General features: G+C 49.3%; 3 protein-coding genes across 13 annotated transcripts in view; 2 read left to right on the forward strand and 1 right to left on the reverse strand.

Moving 5' to 3' along the window:
• The window catches only part of FBXO16 (F-box protein 16), an 810,609-nt gene that overhangs the window by 516,460 nt on the left and 271,986 nt on the right, over window positions 1-22,163 (forward strand). The gene's annotated exons all lie outside the window — the stretch shown is intronic.
• On the forward strand, window positions 36-12,270 carry POMC (proopiomelanocortin). Of its 2 annotated transcripts, none has more exons than XM_083494804.1 (3): window positions 36-126; window positions 6,616-6,759; window positions 10,992-12,270. In XM_083494804.1, the coding sequence occupies exons 2-3, from the start codon at window positions 6,628-6,630 to the stop codon at window positions 11,670-11,672; spliced, it is 813 nt and encodes a 270-aa protein (XP_083350930.1). In that variant the 5' UTR covers window positions 36-126; window positions 6,616-6,627; the 3' UTR covers window positions 11,673-12,270. The 2 variants fall into 2 exon arrangements, with proteins under 2 accessions (XP_083350930.1, XP_083350931.1); XM_083494805.1 differs by lacking the exon at window positions 36-126 and adding an exon at window positions 4,443-4,494.
• Window positions 20,829-22,163, reverse strand: part of EFR3B (EFR3 homolog B) — a 141,228-nt gene continuing 139,893 nt past the window's right edge. For all 9 annotated transcript variants that reach the window (XM_083494321.1, XM_083494318.1, XM_083494320.1 and 6 more), the window contains one exon: window positions 20,829-21,352. In XM_083494321.1, coding sequence (XP_083350447.1) covers window positions 21,247-21,352 — 106 coding nt within the window. In that variant the 3' untranslated portion in view covers window positions 20,829-21,246. The remainder of the gene's footprint in view (window positions 21,353-22,163) is intronic.

Here is a 22,163-nt window from a genome sequence, read left to right on the forward strand (position 1 = left end):
CGGAAGGCTGCTCGCGCTCCGGAGACGCGCGGGCGTAATATAAAAGGGGGTCCGGGCTGCAGCTGAAACCTCGCAGACGCGGCGCCAGGAGGAGGAATCGGAGACCACGAGGCATCGCAGCGCCAGGTAAGTCTTCCCGGGGCTCCTCTACCGCCCAGCCACTTGGATGCCCGCCTGCAGACAGGACAGGTGGTACTCTAACAGGTGCGCTCTTCCCCTCCGCACCTTTCATCACTCACCTTGACCAGCCTCGAAGCAGGTGGGGAGATGATCTCTCCAAAGGTGGCAGAAGGACCATAGCTGTCAACTTTCCCCCTTTTTTAAAAGGGAAATGCCCTTATTCCGAATAGGATTCCTCGCGAGAAAAGGGGAACGTCGACAGCTATGCAGGAGGAAGAATTTTTCTTTCTTTCCGTGCGCCTGTTCTGTGAAGCGGGGCAAGACGGAGGAGGAGCAAGGCATTAAATAAACGAGAGGGAAAGTTTTAAGACAGGAGTTGGGGTAAAAGGAGCAGAATCACAGAATCTGAGTTTTGTAGGGTTGTGGAGATGGAAAGGGAGCCCTGGTGGTCATCGAGCCCAACCCCGCTGTTATGCAGGCTGTGTGGCGTGGAAGGTAAAGCAAACGTGTACATGTATAAAAGCATAGAAATGTAGAGTTGGAAGGGGTCCTGGGGTCATCCAGTCCAACCCCCTGAAATGCAGGAATCTCGGCTAAAGCGTCCATCACAGATGGCCACCCAACCTCTGCTTAAAAACCTCCAAGATAGGAGAGTCCATCACCTCCTGAGGGAGTCCATTGGCTCTCTCTGTCAGAAAGTTATCTTTGACGTTAAGCCGGCATCTCCTTTCTTGTGACTTGAAGCTATGAGTTCGAGTGCTACCCTCCAGAGTAGGAGAAAACAAGATTGCTTCATCCTCCATATGGCAGCTCAAAAGGATCCCTTTATTGTTTGGAATGGGTGCATTTTCAATGGGCCCAATCCACCAGGGAGTTAGTTCTCTCTTGCGCTCCCCCATTCAGCTGAAAGGGAGCTCTCTGTAAGAGTGAATTCCTATTAATTTACACCTTTGCACAGACGCAAAAACTTTTCTTTCGGTCCACACAACCGGGTTGCTCAAGAGGCGAAAATCCCTTTCCCCACCTGACTTAATTCTTTCTCTCTCTCACTTACTGTTTCTCTCACTCCCTCACAAACACGGTTGAGTAAAGACAAATGCCTTTATCCACATCTGTAGTCGTAGATGCGATCCCCGAAGACATTGTTATTATTGCAGATTTATTCATTTGGAACTGAAGAAGGCAGAAGATTGCTGTCTCCCAGGTACACCATTTTTAAAGCTATGGCACAACTTACAAGGGATAAAACCTGTTTATGCCTCATTAAAAACAGCTTTAACCCTGACCACTTCTTCCAGCTTCACATCTAATTTTAAGAACATAAGGTGCTCAGGGTAGGGAAAGCAGAATAATAATAATAATAATAATAATAATAATAATAATAATAATAATAGTTTTAATCTGTATGTGGGGGGATACAACTTTTGTAATTATGCCTTTTTTTGTTCTGTAGTGAGATATATTGAAAAGGATCAAATTCGCTGAGGAAAAGGAGATAACCCAGGAGGGTTGGACTAGATGGCCCTCATAATAATAATAATAATAAATTTTATTTATACCCCGCTCTCCCCAGCCAAGGCCGGGCTCAGGGCGGCTAACAAGCAATAATAAAAACAAGTTGAATGCATACAACTTAAAAACAAGATTAAAATACAACATTGAAACATTAAAACTTCAAATTTCAATGATTCTTACTCAGAGTAGACCCACTGAAATGAATGACTCCATGTTAGTTGCATGTATTCTATACTCCGAGTAGCAATAGCATTGAATAATACCCTTTCTTCCCTCTGTTGTGGGAGAGGAGACTGCTATGTTTGCATTGTTCAGAGGCAGGAAGATTTCAGGACAGCAGAACCGAAGGGATGGCTGCAATTTCTAAAATGTGTACTTGGAAACCTTCTGTTTCCCTTGATCTGTTTGTTGATTTTTCTGTACTGATTTCTGGTCCAAAAAAACCTTACCCCCCCCCCCAGTCCACCCCAGCACTGGAAATGCCCATCCCCTTCTTATAGCGCAGCCAGAGTGCTCAAAACCTCCCGCATCCCTTTACCTTGCCGTGGAAACAGCAGCTGGACGGTAAGTTCAGGTGGTTAACCTCATAATACAGGTAAGACAGGTGAGCCCAGGAGCATCACACCAAAGGGAAATGGAGAGAAGGTTCTCTCCTTCTGCCACAGCGCTAGAACACGATGAAGGTGAACATTGGGAGATTCGGGACAGGGAAAAGAAAGGGCCTTGCACAGTTGAACTATGGAACTCGCTGCCTCAGGAGGCAATGGTGATACAATGATACGATCCGATAATCTTTATTGTCATTGTCCCATACAGAACGAAATTGAAAAATCTACATAAGACATTCAAAAACCAACAAGCCTGCTATCCCAGCTATCCCAACCTGGTTAGCCCCCTAAAAACTCTGATACCCCATTTTTAAATACAATATACTCCCATACAGACTCCTTAGGTAAAGGTAAAGGGACCCCAGACCATTAGGTCCAGTTGTGACTGACTCTGGGGTTGCGGCGCTCATCTAGCTTTATTGGCCGAGGGAGCCGGAGTACAGCTTCTGGGTCATGTTGCCAGCATGACTAAGCCACTTCTGGTGAACCAGAGCAGCGCTTGGAAACGCTGTTTACCTTCCCGCTGGAGCGGTACCTATTTATCTACTTGCACCATGACGTGCTTTCGAACTGCTAGGTGGGCAGGAGCAGCGACCGAGCAATGGGAGCTCACCCCATTGTGGGGATTTGAACCGCCGACCTTCTGATGGCAAGTCCTCTGTGGTTTAACCCACAGTGCCACCCACGTCCCTACAGGCTCCTTACACTGTGTTTAAAACCAAAATCGCATTTGGATAGAAACTGTTTCTCAGGCGGCTAGTCCTAGTCTTTATAACCCTGGACCTTCTTCCAGAAGGCAGAAGCTGAAAGAGATCATTTCCGGGGTGCGCGCTATCCTGCGCTATCTCTGCAGCTTTCTTCTGGCACCTGGAAGCGTAGATTTGATCCAAGGTGGGAAGAGTGCACCCAATTATTCTCTCCGCAGTCTTTACAACCCTGGACAGCGTTGTTTTTCCCCTGACCGTACAGCTCCCAAACCACACACATGGACCATAAGTTAATACACTTTCAACAGTACAGTGGTAAAATGCCACCAACAGGTCCTTTGAGAGATTGTTTTTCCGGAGGATTCTCTGAAAATATAACCTCTGCTGTGCTCTATTCATCAGGTCTTTGCTGTTTTCTCCCCAGGTTAGGTCAACAACTTTGATGGCTTTAATAAGAGGATTAGGCAAATTCATTTGGGGGGGGGGGGCGAGAGGCTACTGATGGTTACTAGCCAGGAGGGTGGGCCCGATCTAGCAGATTCTTCTTACGTTCTTAAAGTCTTATGTTCTTAAAGCACATGGCTAAACTATGGAACTCCCTCCCACTTGAAACAGGGGCAGCTTCAGAATTTAGATGGCTCCCAAAGAAGACGAGGATTATTAATTGTCATTACAATTCATTTATTAATCGCCTTTAACATCAGTCATAAGGCAATTTACACACAAAATATTAAAACCAGTTAAAAAGGTTATTTATGTATGTCACTAAGGCAGCCCATGTTTTGTTAGCCCAAAAATGGAAAACGAGTAAATTCGTAAATAAGAATGGCAGCTTAAACTGATGGAATACATGCAGCTTGCAGACTTAACATATAGAATTAAGCGAACAAGAAGAACATACATTTAGAGAAGGTTGGAAAATGTTTATTGAATATATGGGGGGGGGAATTGTCTACACTTGACAACACTGGCAGCATTAAGATAAATTCAACAGTGTAAGTAAGTTTTGATGGATGTAATAATTGAATACTGAATGGTATAGTTTATGTAAAATAAGCAGGGATTTATGATATGCAAAATAAACCATGGAAAGAGAAGGGAAGTCATTGATATCTTAAGGATGTTTAAATGAGTATTCTGAATTGTAAAACAGAAATATATATCTACAAAAGCAGCCAAATACATTTAAAACAAGACTGACAGCTTAGCAAGCAGACAGTCCATGATAAAGACCCATTTAATGTATTTTTAATCTTTGTTGGAAGCTGCCCAGATGAGCAGGATACAAATAGTAGATTCTTCTTCTTCTTCTTCTTCTTCTTCTTCTTCTTCTTCTTCTTCTTCTTCTTCTTCTTCTTCTTCTTCCTCCTCTTCTTCCTCTTCCTCTTCCTCTTCCTCTTCCTCTTCCTCTTCCTCTTCCTCTTCCTCTTCCTCTTCCTCCTCCTCCTCCTCCTCCTCTTCCTCTTCCTCTTCCTCTTCTTTCATCAGCTGGAAGAACCTGTTGGAACAAAAACACCTTCAGCTCTTTCCAGAAAGTGCAGATTGTGAGTGCCTGCTGTGTCTCTGGAGGAATACTGTTCCACAGAACAGGGGCAGCCACGTTAAAAGCCCTGCTTTGAGTTGCGGGGGGTTGGTCTGGATGTCCCTTGGGGGACCCCACCCAACTTTACAGTTCTATGATCTGTTAGCCAGGTTCTTCAACTAAAGTGAGATCTGGACCACGGGCATGCATAAAACTGGCAATTTGGGGGGGAGTAAGTGTGTAATTAGATACAGGAAATTACTCGCCAGCATATTGCGAGGTCTCCAGAGCTTGCGTTACTGAATTTGTATTTAAAAGAGAAGCAGGACTCAGTGGCTAAATCACTAAGGGGATTTATTTTAGTGGCAACATTCTGGAAGGAAGGTGCTAACTCAAACTCTTGGTACAGTGGAAACTCAGTTTTTGAACGTCTCAGAAGTTGAATGTTTCGGCTTTCGAATGCCAAAAACCCAGAAGTAACCGCTTTGGTTTTCGAACGCTTTTCGGAAGCTGAACGTGCCAGGAGGCTTCCGTATTGAGTTTTCAGGATGTAAATATTTCCTGAAATGTATGCTTCGGTTTTTGTACGTTTCGGAAGTCTAATGGTCTTCTGGAACGGATTACGTTCAAAAACCAAGGTGCCACTGTGGAAGAGAAGATGGAATATTGCCCTTGTGGAAAAACTGACCCACAAATTTAGGGAAGTTTTTAATGTTTGGTGTTTTATCGTGTTTTTAATATATACTGTTGGAAGCCATCCAGAGTGGCTGGGGAAAACCGGCCAGATGGGTGGGGTTTAAATAATATATTATTATTATTATTATTATTATTATTATTATTATTATTATTATTTGTATTATTATTATTATTATTGATTTGTTGTTGTTGAGTTGTTTAGTCGTGTCCGCCTCTTCGTGACCCCCTGGACCAGAACACGCCAGGCACTCTTGTCTTCCACTGCCTCCCGCAGTTTGGTCACACTCATGCTGGTAGCTTCGAGAACACTGTCCCGCCATCTCGTCCTCTGTCGTCCCCTTCTCCTTGTGCCCTCCATCTTTCCCAACATCATCTTTCCTCTTTTCCAGGGAGTCTTCTCATGAGATGGCCAAAGGATTGGAGCCTCAGCTATTATTATTAATAATAATTATTATGGCTAGCAGGAGCAAAGCCCTGTTGCTGGAGATTTGGTGGAGCTCCATTCCCTTCACAAATTCTGCAGAAAATCAAAGACCAGCGCACTCACTTGTGGATCCCTTAATGAGAACACAGAATCATAGAAATTTACAGTTGGGAGGGACCCTGAGGGTCATCCAGTCGAACCCAGTCCAACTTGTGTATGTACAAGGAGATAAATAGGTACCGCTCCAGCGGGAAGGTAAACGGCATTTCCGTGCGCTGCTCTGGTTCTCCAGAAGCGGCTTAGTCCTGCTGGCCACATGACCCGGAGCTGTACTCCCGCTCCCTCGGCCAATAAAGCAAGATGAGCGCCGCAACCCCAGAGTCGGCCACGACTGGACCTAACTGTCAAGGGTCCCTTTACCCTTTACCTTTACTTTTATGTACAGGAATATAGGCTTTCATAGTGCGTCTTTGTGGTGTCTCCAGGGAAATTTATAGAATATATAATAGAGAGAGAGACATGGAGCACACATTCACTTGCTCGCATCCTTAGCTGCAACACATAACCAGGATTTGCTGCTATTATGCTTTTTTAAAATTTATTCCAGTATAGTGTTTAATGTAATTGTAGGACAGTTATGGAGTCACATTTAACCGACATATTATGGGTTAGGATACTGATAGAAATACTGTTCTGTACATCCTTATTAGCTATCAGTGTAATATAACTAAAGTATTCGGTTCTTACAGGTAGACAATTCAAGGGAAACTTCTACATTTGCTCCCAATGCATTTCATTATCTATGAACCTTTGCCATACTTTTTTTTAGTCGCAGTATGAGAGTACAAAACGCAGAAGGAAATTAAATTCCTACGGATTGTGAGAATGGTGCTATAATGCCTGAATGGTTTTCCTCCATGTAAAATGCATAGGCTACAATCTAAAACAGACTTACCGTAAGTTCATTGGTGTATTAAGCTGCTGTTATGCTTAATATGGCACCCCTATTTTCTGTCTTGGCAGACCTCCCCAGAGATGCTGAGACTCCAAGGAAGCAGTCTTTGGGCTGCCCTGGGCGTCCTGCTCATCCACTTGGTGGGAGGAGCGCCCAACAACTGCATGGACAGCGGCTGGTGCCGAGACATGGAGACGGAAGCGGAGGTCGAGGTAAGTGGGCAGGGGGCTGTCGCAGGACTTGGAGAAGCACTTGGAACTCCCTGCCACAAGATACGGCGATGGCCGCTTGGCTTGAGTGCCTTTGAAGGGGGGGGGTTGTGAGGCACGCTTGTAGAGGAGGAAATGTCCACCAGCAGTGATACCAAAGGCGAGCCTCCCTGCTCCGTGGCAGTTTACCTCTAAAAACAGCTGAGAGCACAGGAAGGCACAAGTAGACCCACCCTGGAGCCCCAAGAGGGCATTGGTGAGGGGGGAGGAAACCCTCAAGAGACCCAACTTTATTGTTGTTGTTTAGTTGTTTAGTCGTGTCCGACTCTCCGTGACCCCCTGGACTACAGCACGCCAGGCACGCCTGTCTTCCACTGCCTCCCACAGTTTGGTCAAACTCATGCTGGTAGCTTCGAGAACACTGTCCCACCATCTCGTCCTCTGTCGTCCCCTTCTCCTTGTGCCCTCCATCTTTCCCAACATTAGGGTCTTTCCCAGGGAGTCTTCTCTTCTCATGAGGTGGCCAAAGTCTTGGAGCCTCAGCTTCAGGGTCTGTCCTTCCAGTGAGCACTCAGGGCTGATTTCCTTCACAATGGAGAGGTTGGATCTTCTTGCAGTCCATGGGACTCTCAAGAGTCTCCTCCAGCACCAGAATTCAAAAGAGACCCGACTTACAGCTTTGTTTAGGGTGCTCAGTCTCCCCACCTAACAGCCAAAGTATGGGGTAGCGCAGCAGCAGCTTTTCTGAGCATCTTCCAACCTCCTGCCAGCCCCAGAGGTTCAATTCCAGTTGCTGATATTTTTGGCACAGTCTTTTTTGGCACAGATCGCAGAGAGAGCAGCAGGGCGGGCATTAAAACAGTGTTTAGAGGGTGCTCCCTACTTTTCCCATTTTCGCTCCTGCATGCAGGGTGCTAGAACGCAACACCCGTGTAAGTGGAGAGACTCCTGTACGTAAGTAATAGAATTGTTCCAACAAATGAAAAATCATGAACAAGTCATTATAATTCCTATGTGGGGGATAAAATTGTGATATGGAATTATGAAAACACTGGTGAGAGATAAGAGGCAGGACTGTGATTTGGAAAATGTTTCGGAATTCAGACCGTGGGATGTCGTGAAATTAAGATTAAGAATTTGGGAGACAATTGGACTCTTTTATTTTAGTTTTGTATTTTTACAGTGGTACCTCTGGTTAGGGACGCGGGTGGCGCTGTGGGTTAAACCACAGAGCCTAGGAATTGCCGATCAGAAGGTCGGTGGTTCAAATCCCCGCGAAGGGGTGAGCTCCCATTGCTCAGTCCCTGCTCCTGCCAACCTAGCAGTTCAAGAGCACCTCAAAGTGCAAGTAGATAAATACAGTGGTGCCTTGCAAGACGAAAAGAATCCGTTCTGTGATTCTCTTCGTCTAGCGGTTTTTTTCGTCTTGCGAAGCAAGCCCATTGAAGGATTAGCGGATTAGCAGCTTCCATAGAAACCAGAAATACAGTAAAATATCACACGTTAAAAACTTCCCTGAACAGGGCTGCCTTAAGATGTCTTCTGAATGTCAGGTAGTTGTCAGGTAGTTGATTAGCGCTATTAGCGCTATTAGCGGCTTTTAGCTGCTTTTAGCGGCTTATCTGCTGATCGGATCAGCTGATAAGCGGCTTACCGGCTTAGAAAAAGGGGGGGAAGGGGAAAAAAACCAGCAGGAACTCGCAAGACATTTTCGTCTTGCGAAGCAAGCCCATAGGAGATTCATTTTGCGAAGCACCTCCAAAACGGAAAACTCTTTTGTGTAGCGAGTTTTCCGTTTTGCGAGGCATTCGTCTTGCGGGGCACCACTGTAGGTACCGCTCCGGTGGGAAGGTAAACGGTGTTTCCATGCACTGCTCTGGTTCGCCAGAAGTGGCTTAGTCCCTTTACCTTTACCTTGGGTTGCATGAACTTCAGGTTACATACGCTTCAGGTTACAGATTCCGCTAACCCAGAAATAGTACCTTGGGTTAACATTTTGCTTCAGGATGAGAACAGAAATCGTGCTCTGGCGGCATGGCGGCAGCGGGAGGCCCCATTAGCTAAAGTGGTGCTTCAGGTTAAGAACAGTTTCAGCTTAAGAACGGACCTCCGGAATGAATTAACCCGAGGTACCACTGTATTGGATTGTGATTTGATATGTTAATTGGATGTTCTTATTGGAAAATTAATAAATGCTCTAACAAAAAAGCAACAAGTCATTATAATTCCTATCAATGCATCCTAAACATTGTCAAATTCATCCCTACACAATCTGTGTCTAAAAGGAATCCGTTCGTATGTTGCCAGAGTTGTCGTATCTTCTCCATTGATCGAAGGGGGCCATGACATCATCTTTCCAGTGAACCAATATCGGTATTTCTGTGCTTAAACCTAGCAGCTCGAAAGCATGCCAGCGAAAGTAGCTAAATAGGTACTGCTGTGGCAGGAAGGTAAACAGCGTTTCCGGACACTCTGGCTTCCATCACGGTGTTCCGTTGCGCCAGCAGCGGTTTAGTCATGCTGGCCACACGATCTAGAAAGCTGTCTGTAGTCAAACGCTTTCTCTGTTGGCCTGAGAAGCGAGACAAGCATAGAATCATAGAATGATAGAGTTGGAAGAGACCACAAGGGCCATCGAGTCCAACCCCCTGCCAAGCAGGAAACACCATCAGAGCACTCCTGACATATGGTTGTCAAGCCTCTGCTTAAAGACCTCCAAAGTAGGAGACTCCACCACACTCCTTGGCAGCAAATTCCACTGTCAAACAGCTCTTACTGTCAGGAAGTTCTTCCTAATGTTTAGGTGGAATCTTCTTTCTTGTAGTTTGGATCCATTGCTCCTTAGTCGCCCTTGACTGGAATTAACCATCCAGGGGTCCTTTACCTTTTTATTTTAGTAGGGCTGTCAGAGCCAGTGTGGTGTAGTGGTTAAGAGCGGTAGTCACGTAATCTGGAGAACCGGGTTCGCATCTCCGCTCCTCCACATGCAGCTGCTGGGTGACCTTGGGCCAGTCACACTTCTGTGAAGTCTCTCAGCCCCACTCACCTCACAGAGTGTTTGTTGTGGGGGAGGAAGGGAAAGGAGAATGTTAGCCGCTTTGAGACTCCTGAAGGGGAGTGAAAGGCGGGATATCAAATCCAAACTCTTCTTCTTCTTCTTCATATGTCCGGAATTTCCCAGGCACTGCCATGATTCGTTCGTCAAAAATTGAAATTGAATTGAAATACTTTATTGTCACTTGTACAACTTGTATACAGTGAGATTACACGAGCCCCCCCCCCCCCACTCAGCTCTCTTATTCTTAATTCCCCTCGTTTACTGACGCACACCCACCAAACTTGAGTCAGTTGCCCTGTTGTTATCTTTTCATTCAGCAGCCTAACAGCCCAGGGATAGAAGCTGTTCTTTACCCTGTTGGGGTGACTAATCAGGCTTCTATATCTTCTGCCCCAGGGCAGGAGATCAAGAAAGTGCCGGCCAGGGTGCGAATCATCCCTGAGAATTTTCCTCGCTCTCCTGAGGCAACGTTCTTCCACTAATTCATCCAGCAGATTCACGGGACAGCCCATAATATCTTGTGCTGTATTCACCACCCTCTGTAGGCACTTCCTATAAGATGATGTCAAACCAGCATACCAGACCGTGATGCAGTATGAAAAGACACATGAAATGGCGTCTAGTTTGAATTTTCGGTAAAAATGTCTGGGGAAACCCGGGCGAGCAGCAGCTCACATGATTTTTTTCTGGGCTAATTTCCTAAAAACTTTATTTTGTTTTTGGAGATTTTCCAGAAGAAGTAATAATAATAATAATAATAATAATAATAATAATAATAATAATAATTTATTTATACCCCGCCCATCTGACTGGGCTTCCCCAGCCACTCTGGGTGGCTTCCAAATAAATATTAAAATACTGTAATACATCAAACATTAAAAGCTTCCCTAAACAGGGCTGCCTTCAGATGTCTTCTAAAAGTCTGGTAGTTGTTTTTCTCTTTGACATCCGGTGGGAGGGTATTCCATAGGGCGGGTGCCACCACTGAGAAGGCCCTCTGCCTGGTTCCCTGTAACTTGGCTTCTTGCAGTGAGGGAACCACCAGAAGGCCCTCGGTGCTGGACCTCAGTGTCTGGGTAGAACGATGGGGGTTAACAACTTTGCCAAATAAAGCTCGACAACTACCTGTTGGCTAACCACAAGGGTCTCCATCCCCTGTCCCCTTTCTTTGTTGCAGGAATGCCTGAGGGCCTGTAGAACCAGTCTCTCGGAAGAAACCCCCGTTTTCCCCGGAAACGGCCACCTGCAGCCACTGTCGGAGAGCATCCGCAAATACGTCATGAGCCACTTCCGCTGGAACGAGTTTGGGAAGGGCAACGGCACCGACCCAGGCCACAAGCGGGAAGAGTTTCCTCACGGTCCCGCCATGGATGCCCTTCCGGCTCAAGGCAGCTGGGAAACCGCTGGGCAGGGTGACCCGGAGACCCCTGAGAGGCAGGAAGGCAAGCGGTCATACGCCATGGAGCACTTCCGCTGGGGTAAGCCAGTGGGGCGGAAGAGGAGGCCCGTCAAGGTCTACCCGACAGCAGAGGATGGAGAGGAGGAACTGGCCGAGAGCTACCCCCAGGAGTTCCGCAGGGACCTCTCCTGGGAGGCGAACCCTGAACTCGGCTCCCCCGAGGAGAACGGCGAGGGCACCCGGTCCGAGGAGGAGGAGGAAGAGGGTGGTGGCCCACGACCCTGGGAGGCCAAGAAGGACGGCACGGCCTACAAGATGCGCCACTTTCGGTGGAATGTCCCCGCGCCACCCAAGAAGAAGCGCTATGGCGGCTTCATGAGCCCCGAGCGCAGCCATACGCCCCTAGTGACTCTTTTTAAGAATGCCATCGTCAAAACGGCCTACAAGAAAGGCCAATAGGGGGGCGGGGAGAGGAGAGAGGAGGGGAAGGGAGAGAGAGAGAGACCAGGGACAAAAAAAGCACCCCCTATATGTTTGGGGTGGTGGAGACCTCAGATCTAGATCCCTTTGGCACATGTCTCATTTAGACCCTGTTAATGATAATCATTTCTTTTCGTTGTCCTCACTTGCTCTGGGTAACTGTGGAACTCGCCGCTTAGGATAAACATTCGTGTTTGCATTCTGGTTTTTGGGTGTTCATGTTATTGTGTTTTTTGGGGGGCGGGGAGGAAAGGTTTGTTTGGCAAAAGATTAAGCCAGGATTGGCCAATCCGGGTGCCGTCCAGAGGTTTCGGACTACAAGTCCCATCAGCTCCAGCCAGCATGGATGATGGGCGTTGTAGTCCGAAATCTCCGCAGGGCACAGGGACGGCCGAGCCTGGCTTAATCTCCCATCTGTGGTGTCTGCGGAACGAAGCAGGAAGGAAGCCTTATCTTTTGGAGGGGCGCAGAGTATTTTCGTATTTCGAACCAGCTGTACAATACTGTAAATGAAAGGGTTAAAAGATATAAAATAATAATTCTGAGAATAACAATAATACATCTTTTTGCAAACTAAGCGTGGTCTCCGAGACGTCTTTGGGCACGTGGGGGCAGTGTCATGAGTTCAGTGTCTTCCTTCCCTGCTTTGGTTAAAAGTTGCAAGTTGGATTGGCGTCGAAATTTCAGACGGAAAGAATAATTACCGTATTTTTCGCTCCATAAGAGACACATTTTTCTTCCTAAAAAGTAAGGGGAAATGTCTGTGTGTCTTATGAAGCGAATACGTGGTCCCTGGAGCCGAATTGCCCAGGGGCAAAAAGCAGATCATGCTTTTTTTTAAAAAAAAGAGGGAAGGGAGTGTTGAAAGGAAACAGCTGATCGACAAGTGATCAGGGAGGGAGGTAAGGGATGCTAGCAATAAAGGAGGCTGCCTGGGAGGGGGGGAGGTAAAGCCCATGGATCCTCTGTATTTTTGCTTTGGGTCACCCCAAATTCACCATCAGATCACACAGCATGTCCATGGCTACAGCCTGCACCAAAAAAATCATGCACCTACTGTTGCCTGGGGCCGCAATGGCACAAAAACGTGGCTACAAAGCGCGGATCCACACGGATCCTCAGGATTTTTGCATTGGGCTACCCCAAACTCACTGTCAAATCACATGTCTGTGGCCATAGCATGAACCACAAAAATCATACATCCACTGTTTCGTTCAGAATTTTTTTTCTTCTTGTTTTCCTCCTCTAAAAACTAGGTGCGCCTTATGGAGTGAATCTAGGCAAAGGTGGAGGGAAACAGTAGGAGGAGTTTGTGCATCAAAAGCAAGACTCTGCTGGGAGACTGCACTCCTCCATTTCTGCAAAGCAACAATAAAGCAATGCCTCAGAACATGTGCAAAGTGCATTCCCAATTGCTAGCTACTGCCCGCTACTGCATAGCCAGTGTCTGGGCCCAATGCTTGCACAACCCACAGTTGACTACATCAGGCTTCCAGGCAGAGTTGAGTCGCAATCTCTGAGCCCAGAGAGGCTCCAGACCCAGGGTTCAGTGGAGATTGTGGTGTCTTTAGGATACGTGGTTTCACCTACACAAATAGTCAACCTGAGCCTAAGACAGGGGGGGGGGGGGCTCCCAGCATCAACACCCCATCAGATCTTGCTTCTCCATTAGTTTGTGCTTTGGATCCAGCAAGCAGGTCTCTGTGCCTCCAGCTTCCAATCTGCTTTCAGCTCACCCCCCAAAACTGTTCTCCTACCTAGCAGGTGACAAAGTGGAGGCAACCCCCCCCCCCATGAGCCTGGAGGGCACCCATCCATTAATTGTAGTTCTCGCAACCTGGCTCATTTTGGGGGGAAGAGGACACTCGTGGGCTGCTAAGGTCATTGCCGCCGCCTCTCTGAGATTCTAACCCTCACAGGACCCCAAGAATTGGGAGACACTCGGGGCATCACCCAGACGGACCCCCTGGAGCCACACCATCGAATCATAAAGTTGGAAGGCACCCTAAGAGATCATCTTGTCCAGCCCCCTGCAATGCAGGAATCGCAGCTAGAGAATCCCTGAGACATGGCCATCCAACCTCTGCTTAATAATAATAATAATAACAATAAATTTTATTTATACCCGGCCAGAGCCGGGCTCAGGGAGGCTAACACCAATAAAATCATAGTAAAACCCCCAATTTAAAATACAGGTTAAAATGCAATTTAAAATGCAGCCTCATTTTAAAATAGCCCATGGATCAAAACCATAAGGGGAGGGAAACATAAGGGTCAGACCGAGTCCAGACCAAAGGCCAGGCGGAACAGCTCTGTCTCACAGGCCCTGCAGAAAGATGTCAAGTCCTGCAGGGCCCTAGTCTCTTGTGACAGAGCATTCCACCACGTTGGGGCCAGTGCTGAAAAGGCCCTGGCCCTAGTTGAAACCAATCTAACCCCCTTGAGGCTTGGGACCTCTGAAGTGTTGTTATTTGTGGACCTTAAGGTCCTCCGTGGGACATCCCAGGAGAGGCGGTCCTGTAGGTATGAGGTTCCTAAGCTACAAAGGGCTTTAAAGGTCAAAACCAGCACCTTAAACCTGACCCTATACTCCACTGGGAGCCAGTGCAGCTGGTAGAGTACTGGGTGAAAATGCTCCCATGGCAGGGACCCCATGAGGAGCCTCGCTGCAGCATTCTGCACCCGCTGGAGGTTCTGGGTCAGCTTCAAGGGCAGCCCCGCATAGAGCGAGTTACAGTAATCAAGCCTGGAGCTGAGTGTCGCATGGATCACAGTGGCCAGATCAGGGCAAGAAAGGTAGCGACCAACTGCTTAATACAGCAGAGATGGAAAAATGCCACCTTTGCATGCTCAAGAACCTCCAAGGAAGGAACTCACAACCTTCTGAGAGAGACCGTTCCACGGCCAAACTCTTACCACCACAAAATTCTTCCGAATGTTCAGTTGGAATCTCCTTTTTTTGGAGCAGAGATAGCCAGATAGGTAAGACCATCAGGATAAGCGACCTCTCAGCCTTCTCCAGGCAAAACATACCCAGCTCCTTCAACCACTCCTCATCAGGCTTGGTTTCCAGACCCTTGATCATCCTGGTCGCCCTCCTCTGCACACCTTCCAACTTGTCAACATCCTTCCTAAATTGCGGTGCCCAGAATTGGACACAGTATTCCAGGTGTGGTCTGACTAAGGCAGAATAGAATGGGACTATGACTACCCTTGGATGCGGGTGGCACTGTGGTCTAAACCACAGAGCCTAGGACTTGCTGATCAGAAGGTTGGCGGTTCGAATCCCTGCGACGGGGTGAGCTCCCGTTGCTCGGTCCCCGCTCCTGCCAATCTAACAGTTTGAAAGCATATCAAAGTGCAAGTAGATAATTAGGTACCACTCTGGCGGGAAGGTAAACGGCATTTCCGTGCGCTGCTCTGGTTCGCCAGAAGTGGCTTAGTCCTGCTGGCCACATGACCCGGAAGCTGTACGCCGGCTCCCTCTGCCAATAACGCGAGATGAGCGCCGCAACCCCAGAGTCGGTCACAACTAGACCTAGTGGTCAGGGGTCCCTTTACCTTTATGACTTCTCTTGACCTGGACACTTGACTTCTGTTGTTGCAGCCCAGAATAGTGTTAGCTTTTTTTTGCTGCTGCTGCTGCATCAGACTGTTCTCATGTTCAGCTCATGGTACCCAAACACTGTTGCTGGAGACAAATCATATCGCAATCTGTTATAGTCAGCTTTAACTATGCAGAATTGTATAGTTGGAAGGCATCCAAAGGGTCATTGCAAGAATGGCAACTAAAGTACCCCGGACAGAGGCCCATCTAATCTCTGCTTCAAAACCTCCAGTGAAGGAAGAAGAGGAGTTTGGATTTGATATCCCGCTTTATCACTACCCGAAGGAGTCTCAAAGCGGCTCTCAATCTCCTTTCCCTTCCTCCCCTACAGCCAAAACTCTGTGAGGTGAGTGGGGCTGAGAGACTTCTTCAAAGAAATGTGACCAGCCCAAGGTCACCCAGCAGCTGCATGTGGAGGAGCAGGGAAGCGAACCCGGTTCACCAGATTACGAGACCACCGCTCTTAACCACTACACCACACTGGCTCACAGAGTCCACCACCCTCTGAGGAAAGTAATTGTTCCCAGTACCATGTTTCCCACCGTCCGTAATATTGTCTCCCCCCACTAAGGATTCAACCTTCCCTTTGCCAAAGAATTAAGAGTCCCTGTTTGTTGGCCTTTGTTACCTCCAATTACTTCAGAGATCTCCAGCAACAACCCTCTAGAGCAGGCATCCCCAACCTTTGGCCCTCCAGATGTTTTGGACTACAATTCCCATCAGCCCTGACCACTGGTCCTGTTAGCTAGGGATCGTGGGAGTTGTAGTCCCAAAACATCTGGAGGGCCAAGTTTGGGGGGTGCCTGCTCTAGAGCATGGGTAGGCAAACTAAGGCCCAGGGACTGGATCCGGCCCAATCGCCTTCTAAATGTGGCCCGTGGATGATCCAGGAATCAGCTTGTTTTTACATGAGTAGAATGTGTGCTTTTATCTAAAATGCATCTCTGGGTTATTTGTGGGGCATAGGAATTCGTTCATTTCCCCCCAAATATAGTCTGGCCCCCCACAAGGTCTGAGGCACAGTGGACCGGCACCCTGCTGAAAAAGTTTGCTGACCCCTGCTCTAGAGTCAGTCTCGTCATGGTTGAGAGTTTGGTTGGACCACAGATCCCATTAACCTACGGGACCGCCTCTTTGCTGGTATGCCCCACGGAGGACCTTAAGGCCCACAAATGACAACACTTTGGAGGTCCCAGGTCGCAAGGTGGTTAGCTTGGTCTCAACAAGGGCCAGGGCCTTTTCGGTGCTGGCCCCGACTTGGTGGAACGCTCTGTCACAAGAGACTAGGGACCTGCGGGACTTGACATCTTTCCGCAGGGCCTGTGAGACAGAGCTGTTCCGCCTGGCCTTTGGTTTGGACACAGTCTGACCCTTATGTTGCCCTCCCCTTATGATTTTGATCTATGGGCCTTACAACAGCTCTAAGGCTCTGTGCCCATCATATCTGCGGACGGAAGAACAGAGGCATAAAAGGCCAGCTTCGCTAAGTCCTCCTTGTAAGTCTGCGCTGCAGAGACGAGATTCGAATTGGGGACTCTCCGCTAGCAATTGCGCAATATGAGCTTTAAACGCAGAGGAAACCAGAGTCCCAATGGTGGCTCCATTGACCTGCTGTTGTGGCCGTCAAACGCAAAACAAACAAACAAACAAAGCCCTTTCAAGAAAACAAAATGTTTTCTTAAAGACAGTCCGGCCTGAGCCTGTGACATTAACGCTTGTTTGAAAAGGCCACCCAGATAAATATTCAAACACAGATCAACTCAGCACCCCACAACAATATGTGACCTTTTGAAGATCAACAATGACTTGTTTCCACCTCCTTCATTGCACCTCAGCACAGCGCATTATTGTGTTCCTCAAATACCAGGATGGCATGGCATGAATAGTCATGCCCTCAGATGCAATGCAAGGAGAAATATATTCTTCTTTTTTATATACTGTTATGTATGAGGTGCTAACGGATGGAGGGCAATGCTGGCGCCACCACTGCGAGCAGCTACGGCAACAATTCCAGGGAGAAAACCAGGAGGAGGACAGGTCAGAGGAGTCCCAAGGGAACAGTGGGGCAGCGAGGCCCGTAGAGCAGGAGGGGCCAGCAGGAGAGGCAGAATCAGTAAATACAGAGAGGACCCGCGAGGCTGAAAGGACACCGGAACCAGAACCAGAACTGAGCGAGCCGGTTGCGCCAGACCAAACAGCCCTATCACAGCCAGCATCCTTGGAACACGAGCCAGAACCTGAACCCCGGACCAGGGAACACCCCAGGCCACAACACACACGTAGGCCGCCGGCGTACCTTGAGGACTATGAATGCGACCTCCCGGGCAGGACTGGAACTTAGAGGGGAGGGGTGTTATGTACTGAGAACAATAGGATCCAAATTGCAGCAGTCTGATTGGTCCTAGGACAATAGGATCCAAAATGCAGCAGTCTGATTGGTCCTAGAACAATGCAGCAGTATGATTGGTCCGCAGGAGCCAACCAATCCAGCTCCAGGTGGAAGTGAATCTGCAACCTGATTGGCCCACGGGAGAATCCCGGAATTAGCCAATCACGTGGGGCCCATTGTATAAATAATGTATATAAAGCAGATATTTTGGGGGAACTTCCATTCCTCCTCACTACTCTGAGCTGAATAAAGAGCATGAAATCCACACTCGACTCTGAGTATATTTCATATACCATAGACTTTATCCAGGCCCATCTACTTGTGAATTAAAAGCCAGCTTTAAAATAAAGAGTTATCGCAGAACGAGAGAACTGCGATGTAGGAGTCTCAGCTGAAGCATCCATGACAGATGGCCATCCAAACTCTGCTTGGAAACCCCCAAGAAAGGAGAGACCACCACCTCCCGAGGGTGACCGTTCCACTGTAGTGTCAGAAAGGGAATCTCGTTTCTTGTAATTTGAAGCCATGGGTTCGAGTCCTGCCCTCTGGAGCAGCAGAAAGCAAGCTTGCGCCATCTACCATTTGACAGACCTTTAGATATTTGAAGATGACTCTCACATCACCTCTCCAGGCTAAACATACCCAACTCCCAAAATGAGAGGGTGCTGGAATATGAACATGTTGTTGCTTTGTTCCATATCTTTAAATCTCTTTCAGCTTCTGCCTTCTGGAAGAAGGTACAGGGTTATAAAGACTAGGCCCAGCCGCCTGAGAAACAGTTTCTATCCAAATGCGATTTTGGTTTTAAACGCAGTATAAGGTAGTTTCTATGGGAGTATATTGTATTTAATTATGGGGTACAGTGGTACCCCGCAAGACGAACGCCTCGCAAGACGGAAAACCCGCTAGACGAAAGGGTTTTCCGTTTTGGAGGCGCTTCGCAAAACGAATTTCCCTATGGGCTTGCTTCGCAAGACGACAGCCCATAGGGAAATCTCAGGGACAGCGGGGAAGCGCAGCGCGTCTTCCCCACTGTCCTCGGACCTCCTCCCGCCGCCGGCTTCGGAACGAAGCTCCGATGCCCGGCGGCGGAGGGGGAACGTCTCCTCCCGCCGCGCGGCATTGGGACGAAGCCCAGATGCCGGGCGGCGGAGGGGGAACGTCTCCCCCCGCCGCGCGGCATCGGGACGAAGCCCAGATGCCGGGCGGCGGAGGGGGAAAGCCTCCCGCCGCCGCGCGGCATCGGAACGAAGCCCCGGTGCCGGGCGGCGGAGGGGGAAAGCCTCCCGCCGCCGCGCGGCATCGGGACGAAGCCCCAGTGCCGGGCGGCGGAGGGGGAACTTCTCCCCCCGCCGCGCGGCATCGGGAGGAAGCCCCGATGCCCGGCGGCGGAGGGGGAACGTCTCCCCCCGCCGCGCGGCATCGGGACGAAGCCCCGGTGCCGGGCGGTGGAGGGGGAAAGCCTCCCGCCGCCGCGCGGCATCGGGACGAAGCCCCGGTGCCGGGCGGCGGAGGGGGAAAGCCTCCCGCCGCCGCGCGGCATCGGGACGAAGCCCCGGTGCCGGGCGGCGGAGGGGGAACTTCTCCCCCCGCCGCGCGGCATCGGGAGGAAGCCCCGATGCCCGGCGGCGGAGGGGGAACGTCTCCCCCCGCCGCGCGGCATCGGGACGAAGCCCCGGTGCCGGGCGGCGGAGGGGGAAAGCCTCCCGCCGCCGCGCGGCATCGGGACGAAGCCCCGGTGCCGGGCGGCGGAGGGGGAAAGCCTCCCGCCGCCGCGCGGCATCGGGACGAAGCCCCGGTGCCGGGCGGCGGAGGGGGAAAGCCTCCCGCCGCCGCGCGGCATCGGGACGAAGCCCCGGTGCCGGGCGGCGGAGGGGGAAAGCCTCCCGCCGCCGCGCGGCATCGGGACGAAGCCCCGGTGCCGGGCGGCGGAGGGGGAAAGCCTCCCGCCGCCGCGCGGCATCGGGACGAAGCCCCGGTGCCGGGCGGCGGAGGGGGAAAGCCTCCCCCCGCCGCGCGGCATCGGGACGAAGCCCCGGTGCCGGGCGGCGGAGGGGGAACTTCTCCCCCCGCCGCGCGGCATCGGGAGGAAGCTCCGATGCCGGGAGGGGGAGGGGGAAAGCCTTCTCCCGCCGCCCGGCATCGGATGGCTTTCCTGAAGACTTGGGGTGGGAGGAGGGTTTTCCTTCCCACCGCCAACATTCAGAATGCTGTTCTGAATGTTGGCGGTGGGGAGGAAAAACCCTCCTCCCACGCAAGCCCCGGGAACAGAGGGAAAGCGCTGCGCCCCTTCCCCTCTGTTCCCGTACCTGTCCTGAAGGCTTGCGGTGGGGAGAAAAGCCCTTCTCCGCACCGCCAGCCTGGCAAGCGGTTTCCCTAGGAACGCATTAATTGATTTTCAATGCATTCCTATGGGAAACCGTGCTTCGCAAGACGAAAAACCCGCAAGAAGAAAAAACTTGCGGAACGAATTAATTTCGTCTTCGAGGGACCACTGTATCAGAATTTTTAGGGGGTTTAGCAGATTGGGATAGCTGGGATAGCAGGCTTGTTGGTTTTTGAATGTCTGATGTAGATATTTTCAATTTCGTTGTTCTGTATGGGACAATGACAATAAAGATTATCGTATCGTATCATAGATCTATCTATCTATACAGATAGATTCATATCTAGGCAGATTTATGCCTTATCAATAAGACTCATAGCACTGAAGAATAACTCTAGGCAGGAGTTATTACATTTACCGTATTTTTTGCTCTATAAGACTCACTTTTCCCCTCCTAAAAAGTAAGGGGAAATGTGTGTGCGTCTTATGGAGCGAATGCAGGCTGCGCAAGCTATCACAGAAGCCAGAACAGCAAGAGGGATCGCTGCTTTCACTGCGCAGCGATCCCTCTTGCTGTTCTGGCTTCTGAGATTCAGAATATTTTTTTCAGAATATTTTTCCTCCTCCAAAAACTAGGTGCGTCTTGTGGTCTGGTGCGTCTTATAGAGCGAAAAATACGGTGGATATATATTTATCTGTCTCTGTCCCAAAGGATCCCAATGTACATTACGGGGTGCGGATGGGGGAAAGGTGCAATTTTTTGGCCAGGGAAATATTCTGAGCCAGCAACCAGCAGCAGAAACGACACAGACCCACAGAGAATAGATTGACTTTATGCGATGGATTATCAACACACGCGTTCAGTGGAGAGAGAGAGAGAAAGGAAACACCCGACCCATCCAAAAAGACTTTTTAAAACATCTTCTTAAAAAAGGGAGGCCGAAAATGGCGCCCCGCCTCTTGCGACTGTCCGTCAAAGGCTGCCCGGGTGCTCTCTTCCGCATGACGGGGAAATCGAGTCAAGCACAAAGGAGGGGAAGGAAGACGAAGGGGCCTTGGGGTGTTTGTGTGGGACTGTAAGTGGAAGCATCCTACATCCCTCTTGCTTGGAAGGTGGTCCAAAGGGGATGCCCTCCCCAATGGGCTCCTGGAGGCAGCAAGATCGCGATCCGCTTGGTCCCAGGTGATGGTTCGAAGCCGCAGTCGCATCCTGGCATGCAGTTGGGACCCCTCAGTAGACGCACAGGTCCGGGAACTTCATCTCGTAGACCGGGATGGAGTGGCTCTGAGGCTGGCCGTACGCGGCCGTGATGGTCCCCGAGGGGCTGGGAGGAGGTCTGCGGTCAAGAGAAGAAGACTTTGAGACATGTCTGGCCCATGTCGTTCTGGAGTGTGTGTGTTGTTACGGAAATTATGGGGGGGCCCACATCTTTAAAGTTGTTAAATTTTACAAATATTATGCCTGAATGTATCCTTTCGACTTGACAGCGCAAGGAAGTTACCTAGCTTTAAAAATAATATAAAATCAACTCCTTTGCAAGTTTCCTCCATTCCAAAGCTATTTTGCCCTTGAAAAATAGGGACTCGAGGAAGTGCCCGGAGGTGACAATTGCTGAGCTGATTGTTGGCCAAGGAAAGGTCTTAGAACACGTACATAAATATATAAACCACATGTCTGAAGCAGCACAGGAAAACAGCCATGAAGCCATATTGTCTCCCAAACCGACCAAATGTTTTCTCTGCAAGGAGGAAAATGGAAAAGCCTCCCCATTTCCTTCACAAATCCTGTCTTAAGGGCACATTTAAGATATGAATAGGGTGTGAGCCTGTGACCTGGTTCAGGAACTAAGTATTTATCATTACAAAAGACTGGCCAGGGTATCCAATCAAGTAAGCATTAACAGGTAACCTGCCAGACAGGAGGTAAACAACGCACTCAGATTTCTGTTCTAGACTTTCTGTGATGTAGGTATGATGTGTCTGGGGGTGGTCTTGGACTTCAGGGCAGGCAATTTAAAATGTCTATATAAGGGCGGACACACCTTGGTTTGGGGTCCTCCTTCTTTCCTGCGTGTGAAGGGGGCACCCTGTTGCAACAGTTTAATAAAGATCAGGCTTACTAGCTGCTTTGCTTCTCAATATTCTCTG

This window comes from Podarcis liolepis, assembly GCF_965112155.1.
Source record: "Podarcis liolepis genome assembly, chromosome: 3".
Classification (NCBI taxonomy): Eukaryota; Metazoa; Chordata; class Lepidosauria; order Squamata; family Lacertidae; genus Podarcis; species Podarcis liolepis.

Coding starts and splice junctions, on each gene's coding strand:
- POMC (XM_083494804.1), top strand. CDS start 6,628: ATGCTGAGACTCCAAGGAAGCAGTCTTTGGGCTGCCCTGGGCGTCCTG. Junction 6,760..10,991: donor AGACGGAAGCGGAGGTCGAG/GTAAGTGGGCAG, acceptor TCTTTGTTGCAG/GAATGCCTGAGGGCCTGTAG.